Consider the following 20,465-nt stretch of genomic DNA (forward strand, 5'->3'; position numbering starts at 1 on the left):
GAAGTTAACATTTTCAAATTTGTGCACGAAAGAAAGAAAGAAACACACGCGTCCAGAGTGGGGACCGAATCCATGCCTTCCGAGATCTCTAATGACTTATAAGTGGACTATCTGGGCGAGCGACTCTGTGATGATGAATAAACATGATTTGACACACAACCTAAAGAAGAGTTAAAGGAAGAAATAAATAAAAAACTGTGTGTGTGTGCATGCGTGCGTGCACGCATGTGTGTGTGTGCGCGTGTGCGTGTGCATGTGTGTGTGTGTGTGTGTGTGTGTGTGTGTGTGTGTGTGTGTGTGTGTGTGTGTGTGTGTGTGTGTGTGTGTGTGTGTGTGTGTGTGTGTGTGTGTGTGTGTGTGTGTGTGTGTGTGTGTGTGTGTGTGTGTGTGTGTGTGTGTGTGTGTGTGTGTGTGTGTGTGTGTGTGTGTGTGTGTGTGTGTGTGTGTGTGTGTGTGTGTGTGTGTGTGTGTGTGTGTGTGTGTGTGTGTGTGTGTGTGTGTGTGTGTGTGTGTGTGTGTGTGTGTGTGTGTGTGTCGGAGTGGCACCGCTATGCAAAACCGAACCCGAGCAGGTATTTTGGTAGGAACTAAACCGGAAGCGTTATTTTTTGAGCAGGCTATACCAGAACGACCCAGACTGAACCAAGGAACAGTTACCGGTTTAGAATATAGTGGTTCGACCATTCGTCATAGATAACGGGTGGTCATTGTCATTTGTGCGTCTTCTCTTTCATCTTCTTCATCATCATCACCAGCCTATCTACGCCCACTGCAGCTCAAAAGACTCTCCCATTAATCTCCAATTGTCCCGGTGCTGTGCTAAATTGAAGGATGTGAAAGCTAGGCAATATCTTCTCGCACGTAACCTACAGTGGGCTTTGCGATGGCCATTATCTAGTGCATATGCGATTTCCATGAACGAATTTTGGTGATGTTGATTGAGGTACGTAGAAGCTGCGCCTGAATGCTTTTCTCGGCTGATTTTTGCAGGTCTCGTGTCTGGCGCCATGATCCAAGCAATGGGTGCGCGCAAGTCAGCTGCCATTGGAGGTGTCATGATGGCTGCTGGCCTCATGATGTCTGTTTTCGCAGATGGGACGCTGTTCCTTATCTTTTCTATTGGAGTCGTGACTGGTGAGTGGAAGGACTTCCCAGTGGCCTAAATGAGCTTGTATAACATATTGCGCTAGGTGGCCACACGAGCCATGGAATCTGCGGTCACCACACTGCTGGCAGTGAAACAAGTCTATACTTGGCTTTTTCTCCAAGTTCATCAGTGACTATCACGGCTGTGCTGTACAGGGTAAACCTATCCGCATACAATTTGCCTGTACTTCATCGTTCCTTTGGAATTCTCCAAGCACACTAGAAGATCGGTCGACAAACTATTTTGACGGGTTGTCATTTACCGCTTCATCACGGGTTCATAAAACACACAGCGCACAGCAGCAGTGAGGGACCACAGGAGGGGCATCAAAAGCTGTTAGTCTCTTTTATAGCGGAGCTGTGTAGAGCTACATTTCTTCTCCCGTTCATTATTAGAAGCCGTTTCAGAAGCCCTCTCCCGTTCATTATTAGAAGCCAAAAATTAGATGCCGTTCCACTCAATGTGAAAGCTGTCGGAAATGCAGAGCAGTGATTCGCAATAATGGCCTGTATACCGACGTTATCCGCTTACTGCTACCACCCCATGCAATTCATATTTCCCGCCTTCGCAGTGCTCGCGCGCCCCCTGCCTGAAACTGCGCCAGCGGGAGTTCTGTTCTCTTTGTGCTTTTCTCCCCGCACGTGCCGGCGTTGCACTGCCATCGTAAATTGGGCCCATCTCCCCGCGAGGGGGACTCGAGTAAATGCGTCGCATAGGGGGTGGGTGTATTGCGTTAACGTTTAGTGTTTAGGGAGTTGGTGGTAGTGAATGTGTTGTATAAGCAGCTTCTTGACGTAGTTTGAATCAGTCAAGGATATACGGCGCGTTCGTAGCCTCCCATTCTGTGTCGGCTTTGTGGCGCAGTGGGTAGAGCACCATGTACATTGCGTTCCGACCGCAGGGTCGAGGGATCGAAACCAGGCGCCGGACAGAATTTTTTATATAGTGTAGGGGGAGGGGTGCGGACTACGACTACGGACGTCAACGCGGGTGACATCGTGAGTTACTGAAATGCTCTGCATTTAAAATCCAAAACAACCTCCCGGGCGTCTGCATGTCCTCAAGTGCGAAGAGTTTCATAGCCAAATGTGTTTTATACCAATCTAGAAATTGCGAAGCGCTTAGAAATATAGAAACAGCGCCAAGAAACTCGTCCTTTCTAGATCTGTTTGTTTGTCCTCGTCATTTGCTCTATTTATTTTTTTAAGACATGAACCAACTTGCCCAATAAAGGATGTTATTACGCAACCGAAAGGTTGCCGTCCAAGCCAACACAACAGATGAAGAAGGGCGCGAAATAACGCAGCCAAGCGAGCTAACAGGCAGGAAGCGCTATCGCCCAAGGTCTTCAGCATTTGCAATAACAAGAGAAAGAAACGACCAGTGGCGCAACTAGATGGAGTAGGCTGAAACAATTCGAAAAGGTGATCATGTCAGGCGGATAGAGGCCGAACACTGTCGTAACGACGAGCGGTAGCGAAGCGTCAGTGGCCTTAAAATGGACGTCAACGCTTTCGCATTCAAAACGGTCACGTGTCCTCGGACTGGCCTCGTGCCGTGAGGTAGCTGTGATGGCACCACGCAGTGGCCGTAGTCGGCGATTCGATTGAGGATGTGCTGGGACGAAATAGGGAGTCACTTACGTATTTAGTGTCGCAGGTATTTGTCTTGCGATGCCCACTGATCCGGCCCAAACGACCAGCATCCAAGAAAGTGTTTGCAGTTGCGAGTGCGCTGACAAGCTCGGCTGGCCATTACCCTTCCCCGCCCGGAGTGACCTCGTCTTTTTAAGCGAAGCTTGCATTGGCTGATTTCCGTCACCGATGGCGTTGGCCTGAAACCATCTCTCTATTCTTCCACTGCCGCAGGTGTCACTCATCGTTCGCAACTGGCGCGCAAGATCACGCCATAATGGCTTGTGCCATCGCTTTAACGAGGTTAAACTGCGCCCCTCTGCATTCCTCTCTATCTCTCCCTCCTCGCTCGTTTTCATTCCTCCGCGGCGCAGCTCGCGCACACAGGCTATGGCGGCGGCGGATCACGCAGCATCGCGGCTACTTTCTTAAGGCGAGTCAGCCAGTTCCCCGTCGGCTGCAGCATGCGCCGCTTTGTTTCATCCGGCTTTCGCTCGGATTAAAGTCCCTTAATCACCATTAGCCAAGTCGACAGAAGTTCCTCCCGAAAGATTGTTAAGGCTCGTGGTGCCATATTTTCCTATGCAGCCAAGAGACGTTAGGAAGAGTGAATGTATCAGTATGTGTAGTGCATTGATGTAAAAAATAATAGGGCAGCAATTACTCTACTGCTCAATTTTCTCATTTCTAATGAATAAAAGTATCATAAGCTTCTCCAAGTAGGCAAGTAGGTAAACATTTTCGAAATATAAGGCCCTTCAAAGGGGCGGATTTATTTCTCGAAGGGATGCTCCTAAAACTAGTGCCAACCAATGCCACAGTTATCTTGCATGTACGTGCCATAAGTAACCTAAAATCTACCCTACTTTACGAAGTAGCAATGCTTGGAGAATTTCGCTGAATATTCTCCTTATTTTTAATATTTATTTCCCAACAGGAAAATATTCCCCTGAGGGCATATGTATCTACCACCTTATAAAGAATGAAGCTAAGCGGAAGTTTAACAGTGATTTGTTTCGTCTCTGTGTATAATTCGCTGTTTAAAATGCAGGTTTCTTGCATGGAATATGTTCCTCCCTAATAGTGCTGGTGTTTCTTGTACTTCAGATTTTTCTGCAACACATATTTACGTAACTGTACTTGATATACGACAAGTGATGGCAATTGTTAACCTAATGTATTGCGATTTCTTTCATAAAGCTAGTGAAACCGTACTACACAGAAAATATTTTTATGAACAGTGCGTTTAATTTAAATTCTCCTTAAGCGAATAAGTTTTTTTTTTAAATGAAATGATCGAGTAAAGTGCAATGAATGGAGCTTAACACAATCAATGGGTTTCATCTTAAACCCAAATTCCGAGCCGAAATTGCACCACTCCCAAGAGCTTGTCGCGTGAACGTCGGGAACAAAATTCAAGACACGCTACGGTAGCTCTAAATCTTTGTGCCCACAAAGATGCATTAGAATATGTTGTATAACACAATTTATCTACTTCGTTCAACAAATGACATCTTCTGGCTGCAAAATTGAAGGAACATCGAAGAACATCGCTTGATGGTTTCGAATTTTTGTATTTATGTACAGTGAAGCAACATTTCAGCCGGTTTGGGGGGGGTCCGAGGCATCATGTGTTATAGCCCGCCACTTGTTGCTGGCTGATTCAAAGCACGAAAAACAAGACGACAAAGGAGGAGACCGACATATCACTAAGACATGTACGAAGTGGCCAGCTTACAATCAATATCATAACGGTGTTAATTTCCAAACAAAAGTTATTGGGCGATCAATGTATTGCGCTTACAACTTTTCGTTGTTGCTCTAAGAATTTTCCTCAGCAGGGAGGACTGCGAAGGTTATCTGTAAAAGCTTTGTGCAAAGGACCATCCGCACTGACGCAAGCGTGCTGGAAACGGGAACTTTTGCACACAAAAACCAGGAAGTCGCGGACAACACGGCTATCTCATGCACACACACGCGCAAGCGCAACTGAGGCCGGGCAACAGCAGTTGACAGCTTCAATAAGGTGTGAACTCAGCTGGCATAGTTTGCTGCATTTTGTAGGATTCAAGGATTTTAATCCTATCTCCCGCATCCAAGCTTTCCTGGGTTCGGCATTGTGCTTGCCGAACGGTGCAGCACACAAAGCTTTGCTTCCTCCTCTTGAGTGCAGCGTTCCTGTAGCGCATATCTGAATATTGAGAAGATATGGCTGTGTGAAACGTAACGAAATATCCCTCCAGCTCTGAAAAAACATACTGTTACTGTATTTTTACCGTAGTCATGGCTCGTTTTGCTCAATAAACCTCCATACTAGTTAGAAGCCTGTATAAAACCAGCACGCGCCTATACACACAGTGGGTTATTTGGAACTCAGACTATAGTTTGTGTGGCCCATAGAGCATGTCAGAACACTTTCATGCCACGACAACGTAAAGTGATGTGATACAATACATTCGAGCGCTCGTCAAGGTTGCAAAAACTAATTTACTTTACATGCGATTACCGGGAATCGTAATGCCTTCAGCCAAAGCCGACAGCCGCGAAGGCCTGGAATTTGTTTTGGCCTGTCGAAATATTGCTTACAAAAGAAGCCGACACCTATCTACGGCTCTTCGCGCTGCGTACAAAACCAACTTCGCAAAGAATGGGGCAACGCCGGCAATGTTTCTTCCGTAGCGGTATCGAAATCTATTTGTTAAATCACGCCAGGCGATTTTAAGTCTATTCTTATGATAGAAAATGACGCACACGCAAAATGTGGTGCGGACAAGCATCAGACGTCAGCAGAGCGCAAAGAAACAACAGGGAGAGCGAGTCCGAGTGAAGCAGACCACAAATGCGAGAGTTCCTAAGCAGACGTCACGGAGGTGCGCTTCGCAGCGCCGCCCGTGGTTGCACTCACCGCCAATAATCGTGTCACAGTCATGGTGAGTCATAGATATGGTTAACATTCAAAGTGATCTGCGCTAGGGCGTGTGGGTTGTCAAATAGAAGGTCTCAATGAGAGAAATCACGTGAGAAAAATAAACTTTCCCCGCATTTCCCCGAGGGGAAGAATGTGAAAATGCGAATGAATGAGCTGAATTTGCGCGGTTCGGTAATGTTCGCGAAAGAGAGATCACACACACACACACAACTACAAAGAAAGAAAGATGCATTTATTCACAGACACATATTTGTGTTGTCGTTGTACTTGATTGCTAGAGCGGATCTCAGCTTTGAAATTTCGTGTCAGTACTCCTTTAAGCGGGTGCATTAGCCCTTCTCACGCCCGATTCCTGGCCAATCCCCCACGTGGGTATGTGCCATGCACAGACACCTATTTGTGTTGTCGTTGTACTTGATTGCTAGAGCGGATCTCAGCTTTAAAATTTCGTGTCAGTACTCCTTTAAGCGGGTGCAATAGCCCTTCTCACGCCCGATTCCTGGCCAATCCCCCACGTGGGTATGTGCCATGCACAGACACCTATTTGTGTTGTCGTTGTACTTGATTGCTAGAGCGGATCTCAGCTTTGAAATTTCGTGTCAGTACTCCTTTAAGCGGGTGCATTAGGCCTTCTCACGCCCGATTCCTGGCCAATCCCCCACGTGGGTATGTGCCATGTCAGCGGCCAGGCAGCGCGCGCCCATATCCCCCCGTTGCCAAGGAAGACGAGGAGTTTCCTGGCCAATCCCCCACGTGGGTATGTGCCATGTCAGCGGCCGGGCAGTGCGCGCCCATCTCCCCCCGTTGCCAAGGAAGACGCGGAGCGCGCGCACCCGCAGCTGTTGCTATGTGGACGGACGGCGGTCACCGGAATTCAGGGTCGCTTATAAAGTGCATTCGCACTTAAAATTCCTCCTGGTCATAACCATGACATAGTCATGGTGAGTCATCGATTGGGTTAAAATCAAAGTGATACCGCCGCGAGGTATGGGGTGTCAAATTCAAAGTCTTGATGAGGGGAATCCCTTGGGACAAATAAGAAATATTTCCTCGTTATCCTCATGCGATAGTCATGGTAAGTCATAAATTAGGTTAAAAATCAAAGAAAATCCGGAAGAGTGTGTGGGGTATCAAATTAACAGTTTTTATGAATAAAATCATTCGGGATAGATAAAAAGGACATCCCGCTGATCAGTACTAGCTGGGAGTAAACTGCGCAAATTCATCGCAGATTATATAACGGTAGCTCAAAAGGAATTGTGGGGTCAAAGGGAAAGGTTTGAGGGAGAAAATTTAAACCGGGCAATGGCCGCATCGTAAGACCATTATGTGCAGTCACTTCATAAGTAAAAATTTTAAATGGTGTCGTAAGCTAATCGGGGCTGTACAATTATTAGTTTCCGTGTCGGGATTCGCGTGTAGCTAAAGCGAACACATGATGCTTAGTAATGGCAAGCTCAGATTTGAAAGACAGCAATACTGCACGCGCGAAACTCCGAAGCGTGAATACTCATTCATTTCACTTCTGCATTATCCCCATCATCAAACACTTCGAGGAACACTTCGTCTTCGTCTGGTTTGATCATCATCTTTGTTGGTTCCTGGACCTGTGCTCGGAGACGGCTGTGTCGTAGAATAAACGTCCTACTTCACCAAGTAACCAAGGCCCTTGCAATATTTAAAAACCCTCATATGGTGCTTCAGAGGGATCAATCGTGCTTGCGGCATTTGACCAGGCCATCTTTAAAACGGGGCTTGGTCGACAATCTGCGGCTCACAATGTCTGGAAAAAAAGCCCGCGTAGCCACCAAAACAACGCCGGTGAAGAGCCGCAGGGGCAAGATGGAAATGGAATTCGGGGAAACTTTTTTTTAAATGTCGGGATGGGTCAACATCCGCAGACAACCACTGCTCACTGTACCCCGCTTTTATAGCTTATACAGACCAGAATTTTTTCGGGTGGGCCATTTCCTAAAGATCGAGGCACCACCTGGCGAGGATTTCTTGGGGACTGTGGTGCGAGCAGACGATGTCCCACGCTATTGCTCTGTGCCGCGCGTGGATATCAGACGTCCACGCGGCATCGAAAATCGGTGTCATATTTCGGTACATCAGCAGAACCCAGTTAAACAGGGCTTTAAAGAGAACGTTCAAACCGTCCGAGAGCTGTCAGATTCACCCATAGATTCTGTCCCCAACCCGCTAAGGCGGCGGGCCACCCCACAAGCGCTTTGTCATGAAGGAGGTTGCCTGTGAGGCTACGTTTAACCGTGCAAGCAGGACGCCTGACTTTTCATCCAGAATTGAAGTTAATTTTCTTAATTGAGCGCAGGTTGCCGTCATTGGCTTTACTTGGCAATATGCAGGAGCTACTCGTCCGGGCGTTTCACGCCATTGTTGGCGGCACCAACAATCAGCGTTAGGGCAGAGGGCTCATGCAACAAACGTGTGAAGTGCACCACGACAAAAGAAGTTTCTGCCTGTGCGGAACCTATTCGTTGCACAAATTTCCTGCGTCCCTTGAGTGCCGCCGCGAATCGGTCGCCGTGCGGAATCGGAAAGACTTCGAACCAAGCGAATTTGCCAGAATACGCACGGTCGTACGCTGCGTCGGGAAGCACTGCTTATTCACCGTCATGTTCAATCCCTATTCCACGTTTTTGTTCTCTGGAGGTATGTTCGGTTCATCACATACGAGAATCATCTGAACACCTTTGCTGCAGCTCCGGTATTCGTAAACGTTGAGCCGAAAGCGAAATAAAAGCGTCGCGGTGGCGGAGAACGCCCGGTCTTGCCAGGAAATAGCTGTTCGCGGTTCCCACTCACCGCTGAAATGCTAAAGTTCTAAGCAAGCAAACGGCCCAGAAATCTTGATGTATCAAATAAGTTGCCCCTATTTGGCAGCAAGAAATAGTGCTATGCGGTAGCAAATATTTTACTTTTATGAAAATGTACGTCTATGACCTGCACAGTTAAAGGAGTATTTCATAGCCTTGTTTATCAAACAGATCTGTATAAGGTATGGGAGCGCGTACACCTTCGCGCACCGACAGCAGGAAGCCATGCTTGAAAATTTGCACTATCTCGCGCGCGATCGGAGGCATTCACTGACTGCGCCAACCCTCTTACTTCTTAGCGTATACTTTTTATGGGAACGCAGGCTTGTTGACGGATGTTGAGTGCTGCTGTGTATCGAACCAACCATGCTATCAAGATGCAATGCCAGCTATTACGAGTACAATTATATCTATGGGGCACTGAGCCAGACTTTTTTACTTAAGTGGTTATTATTCAGTGCCATGATTTCCGGTGGTTGCATCCGATCCACCTTCCTTAACCAAGACAATATTTTGATACCCTAAACGCCCTATAGGCATCAATTTGAATTTTAACTCAATCATTGACTAGCCATGACTATATCATGATGATAAGGAGGGCGCATTTCATTATTTATTCCATTAGATTTCCCTCATCCAGACCTTTAACTTGACACCCAGCAAGCCCTATTGGAGTCACTTTAAATTTTCACTCAATCTAGGATTCAGCACGACTGTCTCATAACGATAACCACAAAGCATTTCTATATTCGTCCCACGTGATTGCTCTCAATGAGACAATTAATTTGATACAGCACACACCCTAGCAGGATCATTTGGAATTTTATTCAAATCTGAATACACACGACCCTCAATACTATAAGCAGGACGCAATATTTATATGCCCCGCGTGATTCCCCTAACTTAAACCTTCAGAGTTGAGTCACAAACAGCGCAGGAACGAGACGAAAGGAAGATCACACAAACACGGATCTTTCTTTCATCTCGTTCCTGCGCTGTTTGTGACTCAGTTATGTACCAACTGGCCCGCCTACAATCTGTGTTGAAACCTTCAATTTGATACCCCATTTGCTTTAGCGGCCTCACCTTGAATTTTAACCCAATCTATGACTCACCTTGAATATCTCATGATTAGAACCCCGAAGGCTTTAGTTATTTGTTCCACGTGATTCTCCTGATCAAGATCGCAAATTTGATACCCTACACGCCTGAGCGGCGTCACTTCGACTTTAACCCAATATAAGACTCGCCATGACTATCTCACGACTCAAGGAAGCATTTTTGTATTTGCCCTACGTGATTCCTGTCATCGAGACCATTAATTTGATACCCAACGCATCGTAATGACATCAATTTGAATGTTAACCCAAACAATGGCTAACCATGACTATCTCATGATATAGCCATACCGCATTTTTGTCCTCTGTGATTTTTCTCATCGCAGCTTTCAGTTTGATGCCCCGCACAACCTACGTGCATCATTTTGAATTTTAACCCAATTCATGACCTATTATGACTATGTCAATCACGAAGCATTTCTGTATTGGTCGACGTGATTCCCCTCATCGAGACCTTTAACACGGCCTAGCGCTATGAATTTAACTTTTACCCAATTTATGACTAGCTATGACTAGCCATGACTAGTTCATAATATAAGCATAACGCATTTTTGTCCACGTGATTCCCCTCATTTAGATCTTGAATATGATTCCCCACACGCCCTCGTGGCATCATTTTGAATTTTATTCTAATCTATGGCTTATTATGACTGTCTGATGACTATAGACAGGAAGCATTTTTTTTACCCTGCACGATTCCGTTAATCCAGACCTTTAAATTAATACCTTACACGCCGTAGCGACATCTGTTTGAATTTTACACAATCTATCTCATAATGCGGTCATTATTCTATCTAAACGGGCGTCGCCCACTCAGTTCAGTTGACAACTCTTTTGAAACAGCGGAGGGGACAGCCGCTGCCCCTTCCGCCCACCGCTCACCTCTTCCATTTTGACCCTAGCAAATCAAACCGTTAACAGAAGCAGGCGAACAACCAGCAAGAAAGCGCCGTCGTGTGCTTTCCAACCACCCTCTCCCATCTTCTTAGAAAATCTATCAAGAGGAAAAAATGCGATAACCCTTTTTTATGACCTCACCAGTCGATTATTCTTCACACGCCCAGCCGCTGAATAAGACACCCCCTTCCCCCCCCCACCACCTCCCCACCAGCCGATGATGCCCATCGCGAATGCTGCCGTACCCGCAGCTAACCTGAATTGCTAGCCCAAAGCGGCACATAAAACTTAAACTTAACCGCCAACCATATCTGCCTCCTAGGCTACTAAAATGTACTAACAACTCAAAATGGACTGAAAACTCTTATGTACTCAGAACTCAAAATGTACTCAAACTCAGAGTGTACCCAAGACTCAAAATGTACTCAAACTCAAAATGTACTCACTACTAAAAATGTACTCAAAACTCAAAATACACTCAAAACTCAAAATGTACTCAAACTCAAAATGTACTCAGTACTCAAAATGTACTCAAACTCAAAATGTATTCAGAACTCAAAATGTACTCAAAACTCAAAATACACTCAAAACCCAAAATGTACTCAAACTCAAAATGTACTCAGTACTCAAAATGTACTGAAGCTCAAAATGTACTCAGTACTAAAAATGTGCTCAAACTCAAAATGTACTCACTACTGAAAATGTACTCAAACTAAAAATATAACCAACTCAAAATGTACTCAAACTCAAAATGTACTCAAAGCTCAAAATGAACTCGGAATGCCCTCAGTCTCAGGCGTACGCAAACTCAGGCGGGCTCAAACTCACTCAAGCTCAAACTCACCATGACACAGTAGCCTCGCGCTCACTCAAACTCAAACTGACGCGTGAGTTTGAGTCCAAATGGGTCTGAGTGAGTGGACTCATGAGTGCGTCCGCCGACCTCTGCACGTAATTAATCCACACTTGAGACCATACACCACCGACACACGCTACAGATACACAGTAGTTGCTTTGTCTAGACTACGGATAGGGAAAACACTTGCAAATCACTCGTATCTGCTCACGGGCTCATCAATACCCCTGCGCAGCAGGTGTGGAGAGCCCCTATTCGTAGTCCACATATTCAATGCAAGGCATTTGACACAGCACGGCACAAACACTTTCCCCAACCCTACAGACACCACGTTCCGCTCCACCCATTGTTGTTTTTTGGTGACGGTGCCATGGTCCCTGTCAAATGCGTTTTTAAGTATTTGTCATATATAAAGTTTTTAAATCTCATTTAGTATCATGGGTAATCAAATCTGCCATCAAAAAAGCCATCACCATTATCTTTAATTGATTTTATCATATCCGGTTTACACGTTTTTACACCTACCTTGTTGTGGTAATCACTTCTCGTCAAGTATTTAATAACTTTACTGGCGCTTTTTGTCATAGTTGGCTTTGCGCCATTAAACACCAACCATCATCATAATCATTCTAAGTATGGTTCGAAGCAGCCATCATAGGATGCGTAGATGCAAGGTGTACCTAAATCTTAGAAAGAAAGGTCGTGAAGTGTAAGGAACCCAACATAGAGTCAGTCAGAGCCAGGATAAAGGACTTTGAAAAACCGTAAAAAGAATTTTTCGCTTGTCATGCAGGAGAGTGACGATAATCTAGACACGTCAAATGACAACCTGAGAACGGCAATCACTGAATCTGCAGAAGCTGTGCTAGAAGTGGCATGTAGGAACGGAACGGGGAAACTTACTAAAAAAACAGAGGAACTAATTGGAAACGTACTAACATGAAGGTGTCATGTGCGGTAAACCAAATGGCGTCAGCAGAGCTGTCTAAATTGATTAACTGAAATAAAACACACATTGATGCATACAACATGACAGTGATCGAGGAAATGCTGCATATATAAGGAAGTTTGAAAGCAACTATGAAGAAGCTGGACATGGGCAAAGACAGAATATCCGCACTCAGAAACGAGCAGGGTAACATTACGCAGAACATGCACGCAGATTAAAAACGTTGCAACATTTTACAACAGACTATATGTCAGCGATGCTAGATCAGAGGAAACCACTTAGAGTACAAGATGAACTGGCGGTGTTCTACTAGTTGCTAAAGAGTTAATAGGAAAGGCTTTTATCGACATGAAAAGAGGAAAAGCTGCAGGTGAAGATGGCGTAACCGTGGATCTTTTGAAGGAGGGAGGAGATATAGTACTGCGAAGAATTGTTGCACCATTTTCTGACTGTTTAAAAACGAATAAAATGCCTATAGGCTCGAAAAACCGCTAAGATATCTTGAATCATCAAATGGGAGATACAAAGGACTAAGGACTACAGACCCATCAGTAGACTTTCATTTGGTTATACAAACTCTTTACCAAAGATATAGTTAACCGCATAGGAGACAGCCTGGATTCCAACAAGCCAGAGAGCAGGCTGGGTTTAGGAAAGGGTTTTCAACCATGAATCACATACATGTTGTTAATCAAGTGAGAGAAAAATTCTCACAATACACTAAACCTCTGTGCATGGCAATTTGTAGACTATGAGAAAGGGTTGCACGCAGTACAAACCGCAACCGTGCTCAAGCACTAAAGTACCAGGGAATAGCACAGACCTACATACGACTTTTAAACGACATATATATGGGATTTACGCGCAGTATAAAACTTCACCTCCAAAGCGATAAATTTCTCACCCAAAAGGTGGTGACACAAGGAGACAAGATCTCGCCAAAACTGTTGACAGTTTTCTCGGGAAAACACAAGTTTAGGGGAACATGGAGAACACTTGAGTTATTTGAGGTTTTCAGACGATATATATTGCTAACTGAGAGTGCAGAATACCAGAAAAAAAGTTTTTGAGGATCTACTATCACAAATCATTTATTATTTTTCATTTATTTATTGGTTCATCAAAGGCTCCGGCTTGGGGCGTTACATGAGAAGTGGGCCTACATACGGCATAGGGTGACATAGCAAAATATCATGGACGTGTTCAATTGTTCGCCTAGAACACTGGAAATTAAGGATCAGGGCGGTTTCAGCAGGCAGGTCATTCCAGCCTCAAGCAGGGCGCAGAAAAAAAGATTGCTGGACAGTAGTGGTGCGGGCAAGCTGGAATACACTGCGTTAGAATGGGTGGTGCGTGAAATGCGGTGCGCTCTTCTGATGCGCTGATAATCGATGGGCGCTGATCATCATGATTGTGGGGCTCTAAATAAATATGAATAAATGTAAAGTAATGAGAACTAAGCATACCAAAAAACACCCTCTTCAGCTTAGGAGACGAAGCGCTAGAAGTACAACAACATAATTACCCTGGAAATGAATACATAACTACCGTGAACATGATAAGTACCTGGGTTAATGCTGACCCCACCCAGGAGAAGGAAATCTGGTGAAGAATAGGTATGGGCAGAGAAGCACTCGCAAAGCACTCCCAAATAATGAAAAGTAAGCGACCTCTCTCACTCCAAAAAAAGTACAGCCAATGCATACTGCCGGTGATGACATACGGAGCTGAAACTCTTCGCCTTACTAAACAAATTGAACGAAATTTGATAGAAGTTACACTTTGGAACAGGAAACCATCTTCATGGATCAGGCAACAAACTCGAATAGATGCTTTCATAGTTCAAGTAAAGATAAAGAAATGGACTTGGGTAGCCATCTGCTGAGACGAACCGACAGCCAATGGACAATTACAGTAACAGAGTGGATGCCAAGAGATGGACCGAGAAGAAGGGGAAGGCCAGTAACACAGAAGGGATGAAGCACGGAAATTCGGTGGCCAACAGTGGGCCCGAGCTGCGCAGGGCAGGAGCTGTTGGAAGTCAACGGGACAGGCCGTCGCCCTGCAGTGGGCTGTTGCTCTTGTTATTGATGATTATCATTATTATTATTCTTATTAATATTATTATTATTATTTGTGTTTGTGTTCTATAAAGTACATTCGAGTTTTTCCTAACGTGCTTCTGTTGGCTGGGTGGAGCAGTCGGGGGATTCATTCTGTGATTCCTCTGACGATGAATTCGAGGGTACGTTTTGCTTAGGAATCGACCAGGAGTTTGCTCGAGGGGAGCATGTAGTGTTTCCGTTTGAGAACTACATTTTCTTCTTTAAGAACGGTGATTTCTGTTAGGGTGGTTTGCAATTCTTGTAATACACTCAACACGTAGTTATGTTGTACTTCTAGGGGATCGACCACTGGACGAGTGACAGAAGGAGGCTGGAGCTGTGTGAGGTGGGAGGCACAGATGAGCTGCTCAGCTGTTGCCGTTGTAGTCGAGGCGATGTCTTATCTATCAGGTGTTGACGGTTGTTTGAGTGCCTGTCGTTGCTGGGTGCATTGGGTGGTGAGGTTTTGTGGTCCTTAGCTTGTAGCGATGGGAAAGTGGTAATTGTTAGAGGGCTTTGTTGTCCCATAACTTGTGCACAGGAAAGTGGTCTGGCCTGGGTATGTAATGTCGAGGGCGATCTTCTGAGCCGGCGAGGTGGGTTCCTCCACATTTTATGCACCTCGGAGTGCAGGGGTGGTTTTAGGGGGCGTATTTGATGCTACATAGGGGACAGCGAGGTGCAGTTTGTGTATTTGGGCACATATTGGCGTTGGCCTGGTGGACAGCACCAGGTGCAGGCTTCGGTTTTCTGGCGTAGAGTTTGCATCTGTATGTAGCCGCACTGTACAGAATCCAGTGCGGCACGTGTTGACCGTCGAAACGAATCTGCGCCATAGTCAACGTGTTGAGGTAGTGAAAACTAAAGGTTTTCTGGGGAGGATTGTAGTTGTATAAACGCCTGGAGCGCGGCCTGTAGGGGCGCCACTGACATCCCCCTAGCGGCCCGTTTCGGAAGCAGGCGCGGGAGTCCGCGTCCCGCTCCCCACTGTCGCCGCTGCTTTTTCGGCATGTTCACGACTGAGATTTAGCGTTTGCGGACGTTGAAAATCCATGTTTATGTGAAGCAGTCACTCTGCTCGAAAATGGGGTGTGTTTACGAGAGTGTATGTTTCTGACGCGATCATATTCGGTCTGTATAAGCGCCAGGTGTGTGTCACAGGCCAGCGTCGCGGAACCGGCGTATGCATGGACCTAATCGTAGTTACACTGCCCTGAATGTACCAGCAGTGTCTCCATAACCACCCGTTCGTCTGATGTCCATGCTACGGGTATACGACTACGATGTAAATCAGTTTTGTGCGCTTACATATTCAGCGGTACACTCATACCTGACAGCACGCCAGTTACTTCTGCCAATAATATACCTCAGATATTGGTCACCACCATTTACAAGCCAGTGTGTGTTAATTTCGGGAATATTCAACTTAAGTACGACGGATAATGCAGAATTATACTCGGGGATCAGCACACGACTAAGAGTCGTCTTGTCGTGAGGTGAGCGCCCGCAAACATTCGTCTGCTACTTATATCCTCTCCGACCAGCGCTCAGACTGGCTTAGAGTATAATCGGCGTCCGCGACTAAACGCTTCTTCGAAATATCGTCACATGGCACAGGGAGCCTGAAGAATAAAGGAGAAACTGAAATCAGGGGGCCGTATCACGTACCCCCTTTTTCATCGCTTGCGAACTGCCTGCCTTGTATACTTTCAAAAATGCGTCCGCCGAACGATCAGGTGTTCTTTGAAGACGAAAAACAAAACGACAGTGAACGCGAGATTTGGGTGTGTTATTACCAAAACGTTCTTTGCTTGATTCCGCTCCGCATTTGTACAAAGCGTCCTCCTCCGCTACCCCCCATCTAAGTATCGCAATATAGCGATGCATTTCGCGTATAGTTGGTCTGATGAGCCCTGCCTGGCTTCAGTTTTGACGGACGTCTTTAGCATGTCAGAGGCTGCACTGTATTTTTTTTTTCATTTCCGTTAAAGCTATTATTTTTCTTCTGCGCTTGCACAGCATGTATTCCTTGGTTCTTGCTATATATAGGCATGTGTGGGCACATATTTAACGAGGTACAGGCTTGACGAGGTACAGGCCAAGTTAGGGGTCAGCAGCTTCAGTCAAGCTGTTTTTTTGGAGCGTTTACTGGAGCTTTCTTTTGAGCTTTTGCAGCTTTTACTGCGGGCCCCTGTCATCATGTAATGATGATGAAATAAACGTATTGTATTGTATTGTATAAATATACTTAACATTTTCGCATGGCTTATATTCTTATAAAATGCATAAGTTATTCTTCGGGATTGGCTAATCACGTCCCCGAAACATATTTTTCTGCGATGTATATATTCGAAACAAAGCCGCATTCGTTGGCCACGCTGCAAAATGAAGCCAACCTCTCACTGTGCCAGTATCAGGTCTAAACGAGGCGACAGTGGAATTAATTTGTGACTGACGTATTTGGAGGCGACAGGGGTGATATGGTGCTACCGTCGCCGACGCCCGGAAGAGCGGCAGCGATGCGCGCAGAACCGCGTCCCCGGGTAGCTCTTGCAGGCGATCGCGGGCTCTACGAAGACGCAGCTGCTTTTTAAGTGACCTAAACGTACTCTTTGCTTATAGACGTCACCATAACAAGTTTTTTTTTTTGGCGCGGAAAGGCGAAAAGAAGCGAAACAGAACCAAAACACTGCACGAGCCCCTATCAGCCACGCAGCGCAAATCCCGTCAACGCCGCGGAGAAGCGGCGTCAGGCGGCGCAGCGAACGCGAAGCTCGAGGCGTACACTGTGGTCCACTTGATTATGAGTGGCCGTTTCGGGGTTATTAAAGATGATGCACAGAGCCGTGTTCCCTGGCGCCGGTACAACAGTTGCTAATGGGTAGCGCTACTCAACAAGTAGGAGAGATGATATTGCTCCATAATTCAGCGCTCGATCTTACGAAGGAGTACTGACCACGATAAAATTAAATCTTGACTGAATGCGGATCTGGTCTTCGCAATTTGGCGTATTTTGAGCGTGCGCTTCGATTTTGTCCGCGAGAGCCACTGAAAGCTTGGCTAAGACTATGGACGGCATGCATCAGCATCCCCTCGATAGCGTTGCACGACAACTGGCCAAACTCACTAGACTGTTCAAGGTAACTAAAAAGAATACGCAGCATTTGCGATAAAGAACAGCGGCCTCACTGGATGCGTGTTGGTAAAAAAAGGCTCTAGCAATCTTACAAATGACACCATAAAGCGATTGGGGCTCAAAACCAAGAGCAAATTGCAAGAAAAGAAGAAGGAAGCTCACCCTAAGGGTGAGACCTGAAGGTAGGAAAGCTGCACGCAGCCTTCACGACCATTATGAAGGTTTAGGTCCACGATTGCCTCCGGTTTACTTATTCTTTGCTACCGCAACCACCTTTACTCCATCATTGTTGCTATAAGTTCGATATTCTTTCATTTTTTTGGAAGAGATTATAATTTGACCTTACCTTGGATGGCGAGACTTTCTCATTTCGATCAAATGTTGCCACGATTACAATGTAGGCTAGAGGTTTTTTAGGCCAATCTTGGCAAATCATCTGAACTGGGCTTGCCAAACGTGCGCCGAGGGTGCTGGACGATCGCCATGAGGCACGCACAGACGAGCGGTAGGAATTTTCTTGGTTTGTTAACTGCCGGGCGGTCGCCGCGAAGCCCACGCTCACTTACGTGTGTTGGGCAGTTTTTTGTTATTTCTAACTGCGGACACGACAAATAACACTGTGCTAAACATCCTCACTGCTAGAAGTCTCCACAGCGAGCAGCCCCATAGTATTGTTTTCACGTCCTTTTTGATGGTTTTCCCCAACCTCCAAAATGTACCAACTGCCCCAGCAAGCTGCATTTCGTCTACATGAACTTCAAGTAAAGTGTGTTGGGCCGATCGAAAATGCAGGGTCACCTCCGGTACTGCATTTTCGAGTTTCCCAAGAAGGAACGTTCGCCATGGGCCGGCGACTGGAAACGGCAACAATGTGGTATGTGGGACTGGGGACGCTGTGGACATGAGGAATGGCAGAATCGGACGTGTCGGAAGAACTTTCGGCGGTTTGTGACATATTGTCATTCATAGAACGGCGAGGCCTGGCGTCCGCAGGATAAGAATCCATAGAGGGCGCGAAGAAAACCTGCGGGATCGGCTATAACGGGCGACACGGCCAACCATTTGGCAGTTAAAGCAGAATGTGCACGACTAAGCGAGCTTCCTTGCACAAAGACTCTAAATGCCGAAGTCAGCCGGCGGCTCAGCAGATATAAAAGGAGAGCGCACATTCAGGCAGCTCACGGAGCACCTTATAGAACTGCCCATGCTCGCGATCTCTTGACACCTGACTGTGTGTGTGAGGGGTAGCCTAGGCATAACAGTGTCATCTGTCTCATGTAAAAGAGCTGGAGCCATGGCCTCCAGCTCCCGTTATGCCACCTTAGTCATGCCCACAGTTGGCAGAGGACCGACGACTTCGCATGGCCTATGGTTGGCACCACCGTCATTTCACCGAACAGCACCGCCCTTTGCAACCCGCTCGTCAATGGAATGACGGTGGCGGTCAGCGCCGCTTCCTCGTGCATGGCTTTCTGTCGTTCTAGTCCGGTTCTGCTAGCAAACCGTAGATAACCGCGAGGACTTTGTCAGATCGCAAAATCTGGAAAGTGAAGGTGACCTTCACGAGGCATGCCTTGTGTATGGTTTACATCAATAATCAATAACGATGCCCAGTACACCATACTGCAAGTCGAGCCGAAATTCCAGGTCCGTTCCTTCGTACAAATGCTTCAAACAGCATTGTGGCTGCGTGCCTTCTGGCGCATCGAGGAATTGATTGATTTTAGGGTTTAACGCGCCGACGCAACGCAGGCGATGAGGCGCGCCGTAGTGGAGGGCTCCGGATTAATTTTGACCACCTGGGGATCTTTAACGTGCGCCGAAATCTCGTACACACGGGCGTTTTTGCTTTTCGCCTCCATCAGAAAAGCGGCCACCGCGGCCGGGAATCGAACCCGCGCCCTCGTGCTCAGCAGCGCAACGCCTTAGCCACTGAGCCACCGCGGTGGGTCGCATCGAGGAATACATTGCAGCTAAAGCCTAATGCAAAGCCGCGTGGGGAAGCAAATCCAAGTAGGCTGCGGCGTTGGCCTTTGGCAGATGACAAAGAAACGCCTTCGTGCACGAGCTGAAGAGAAATTTGGGGTACCTTCTAAGATGAAGAATGAGGCTGAGGGACGGCGCTGCGTAACCTCACTACTCACGCTATAAACGAGGTTATTTCACAGAAACACGCTTTCGAGAGCCACCCAGAACCGTTTCCAGAATAAATACCGCATAACAGTGGAACGTTATTGCATGACGCGGAAAAGCATTGCTTTATGCCTGTAATTGGACTTGGTTGCTGGTTAGTCGGTTAACGCTTTTTTAAACAAACATTGCTGCGTAGCTGAAGGAGAGAGATAGGGAGGGGCCAAAAACCTGTCTTTGGTTTCACAACTGAATGCTACGGCCGCGTTTTACTAGAAGCTGCCACCTTTGATTGAACAAGCAGAAACTGAGTGATCGCGCTTCACTGGAACTCCTGTCGCAAGTCGTAATACCAAAGTGGGCTCACGACATAAACACGGTTTACACATATTTCGAGAATTGTTTATTAATCTGCAAGCACTCTTACGCAGTCTTTCATCACCCTCGCGTTTTCTTGAACGCATTACGGGCCCAAATGCAGACAGCTAATCACGTGATTGCGCACGATCGAAATACCCGTTCATTTCGTCATTTCATTGGCAGTTCTCGGTGTTATTTTTAGACACGCTTTACAGCGTATGACTAGGTACGACTGATATTTATAACATTTAATAATTTATGTGGAGTGTATTTTTTGCGCTTTTTCCGCAACGGACAGTGTTTGCCGGGTTTTGCATATTTGGCTGTCACTAGTGCTATAGACAGAAATATTTGTCAGGGCGTGTTA

General features: G+C 46.4%; 1 protein-coding gene across 1 annotated transcript in view; it reads left to right on the top strand.

Moving 5' to 3' along the window:
- Positions 1–995: 995 nt before the first annotated feature.
- Positions 996–20,465, top strand: part of LOC144165209 (monocarboxylate transporter 9-like) — a 46,172-nt gene continuing 26,702 nt past the window's right edge. The window contains exon 1 of the mRNA XM_077695328.1: positions 996–1,134. Coding sequence (XP_077551454.1) covers positions 1,008–1,134 — 127 coding nt within the window. The 5' untranslated portion in view covers positions 996–1,007. The remainder of the gene's footprint in view (positions 1,135–20,465) is intronic.

This window comes from Haemaphysalis longicornis, unplaced genomic scaffold, assembly GCF_048455015.1.
Source record: "Haemaphysalis longicornis isolate Haplotype H1 unplaced genomic scaffold, Haemaphysalis longicornis Haplotype H1 scaffold_14, whole genome shotgun sequence".
Lineage (NCBI taxonomy): Eukaryota > Metazoa > Arthropoda > Arachnida > Ixodida > Ixodidae > Haemaphysalis > Haemaphysalis longicornis.